At 37.4% G+C, this 2,032-nt stretch overlaps 1 protein-coding gene across 1 annotated transcript; it reads left to right on the forward strand.

The window, feature by feature from the left end:
* The first annotated feature begins 66 nt into the window (after positions 1 to 66).
* Positions 67 to 1,409, forward strand: LOC139399520 (ecto-ADP-ribosyltransferase 5-like). Its single transcript, XM_071144919.1, has one exon. The coding sequence runs from the start codon at positions 67 to 69 to the stop codon at positions 859 to 861; it is 795 nt and encodes a 264-aa protein (XP_071001020.1). The 3' UTR covers positions 862 to 1,409.
* The last annotated feature ends 623 nt before the right edge of the window (positions 1,410 to 2,032 follow it).

Consider the following 2,032-nt stretch of genomic DNA (forward strand, 5'->3'; position numbering starts at 1 on the left):
TTGGTAAACAACTCATCACCCAAGTAGGAACCTGTTAGGTCTGTATCAGGAGAATGTCACTAAAGAATGTTACTGTTACAGAAGATTTTCCCACTGGACATGGCACCTGATTCCGTTGATGACATATACGATGGCTGCAGAGACGAAGCCTTTCAGAGGGTGGATGACTACTACCTCCCACATGAGAAAAACACCACCACTAACTTCAGAAGAGCCTGGGACATAGCAGAGAAACATGCATCCATTCCAACAGATGGTCTGCAGAAAGTGCATTCCGTCTCTATGTATTTGTACACAAATAACCAACCCCAACCTCCTTCTGAATCCATCTACATAGACTTCAACAAAGCAGTTAGACAAGGCAGGTATGGTTATGGAACATCATTCCAGTACCATTCCCTGCACTTCTATCTGACTGACGCCATGCAGATTCTCAAACGAAGTCAAACAACATGTTGGACCACCTACCGTAGAACCAATGTGTATTTTGATCAGGATGTTGTCGACAAAGAAATGCGCTTTGGTTATTTTGTCTCAAGTTCTTTACATAAGACTTTATACGATTTTGGAGACACATCCTGCTTTGAGATCAACACATGTTTTGGTGTTGACTTGACATATTACTCTGCATATGCAAACGAGGGGGAAGTTTTGATTCCTCCCTATGAGGTATTCAAAGTGACCAACATCCAGACAAAGTCAGCAGTCAGTAACCTGTGGTGTAAAGTCGTCTACACTCTAAAGAGCACTGGGAAATGGAAGAGTGACCTGAATTGTAAAGCAATAGATACAGGCTACTGCTACATGAAGCTACTAACTATGTTCCTTGTCACAATAGTGTTCATATATTTACAACACTAAAATAGTGATTTTGTCAGACAGTATAGGCAGCAGCTCTATAGAGATGAGATGATGACATGGAATGACATACTGAAGTCATAAAATAAAACCAATGTAACAGAAATATTTAATTAAAGTCATGTGAATAAATGTTGGTTAAAACGTATTAAGTGATAACAAGTAATGGTCAGTCACTACCATCATGGGACTTTTACTAAGAGTTTTATCATGTGTTACATCATTTAACCTACATAACGCATAGTGTATTGTTTAAAAAATAATACAACTATTTTTTATTGTCAAACTGAAACCAAACCAACCTCAAAAAGCACTAATCGCTCAGCACTACCTCCTATCGTGGAACCAAAGTGTATTTTGATCAGTACAAAATATCAGTTTCGGTACCTTGACTTTGAGCACTATAGGCAAGAAAATAGGTAGAGATTAATTTGGAGCGACGTCCTGCTTTGAGATCTCCACATGTTTTGGAGCTGACATATCATATTACTCTGTATTTACAGGAGAGAGAGAAGTCATAATTCCTCTCTATGAGGTATTCACAGTGACCAACATCCAGAAGAAGTCACCAGAGAATAAACTGTGGTGTGAAGTTGTCTACACACTAGTGGCCACTGTAGTTTGGAAGAATTGAACAGCTCATACAGGCAACATAATGCTCTTTAATTATGTTCTGTATAGTACTGATCATCCCATCACCAATGTACAACGGGAAGTCATCTGAAACAAAGATTTCTTTCTCAGCTCTCAGGTGTAATGATCCTGTTAAATGGTTAATCTCGCATTACTTCCTCAGATTAAGAATACGATTATTTTTGTGAAATAAAAAATTGAATGTGATTTGTAATTTGATTATATTTTCAGCATGTGCCCTCCAGCTTTTGATAAATACATAAAAAAATGGAGCATGATTAAATCCCATGTCCTATGTATCCACTACCTGTACATCAATTATAAAGATATGAATTTCATCTCACTTCAAGAAAATGTGTCTGTTCTTAGGTCATAATTAGAATGAACTACAAATATATTTAGATTTAAGGAAAGATTCAATGATATAGACAAAGGTAACCTGAAGCTTCATTGACTGTGCAGTTGGGCATCAGATTGCTATAGCATATGATGTGGTTAGCTGATCAATTTATGTTCCATATCTATCCAGGAGTTGTGAGAT

Source organism: Oncorhynchus clarkii, unplaced genomic scaffold (genome assembly GCF_045791955.1).
Source record: "Oncorhynchus clarkii lewisi isolate Uvic-CL-2024 unplaced genomic scaffold, UVic_Ocla_1.0 unplaced_contig_12876_pilon_pilon, whole genome shotgun sequence".
Lineage (NCBI taxonomy): Eukaryota > Metazoa > Chordata > Actinopteri > Salmoniformes > Salmonidae > Oncorhynchus > Oncorhynchus clarkii.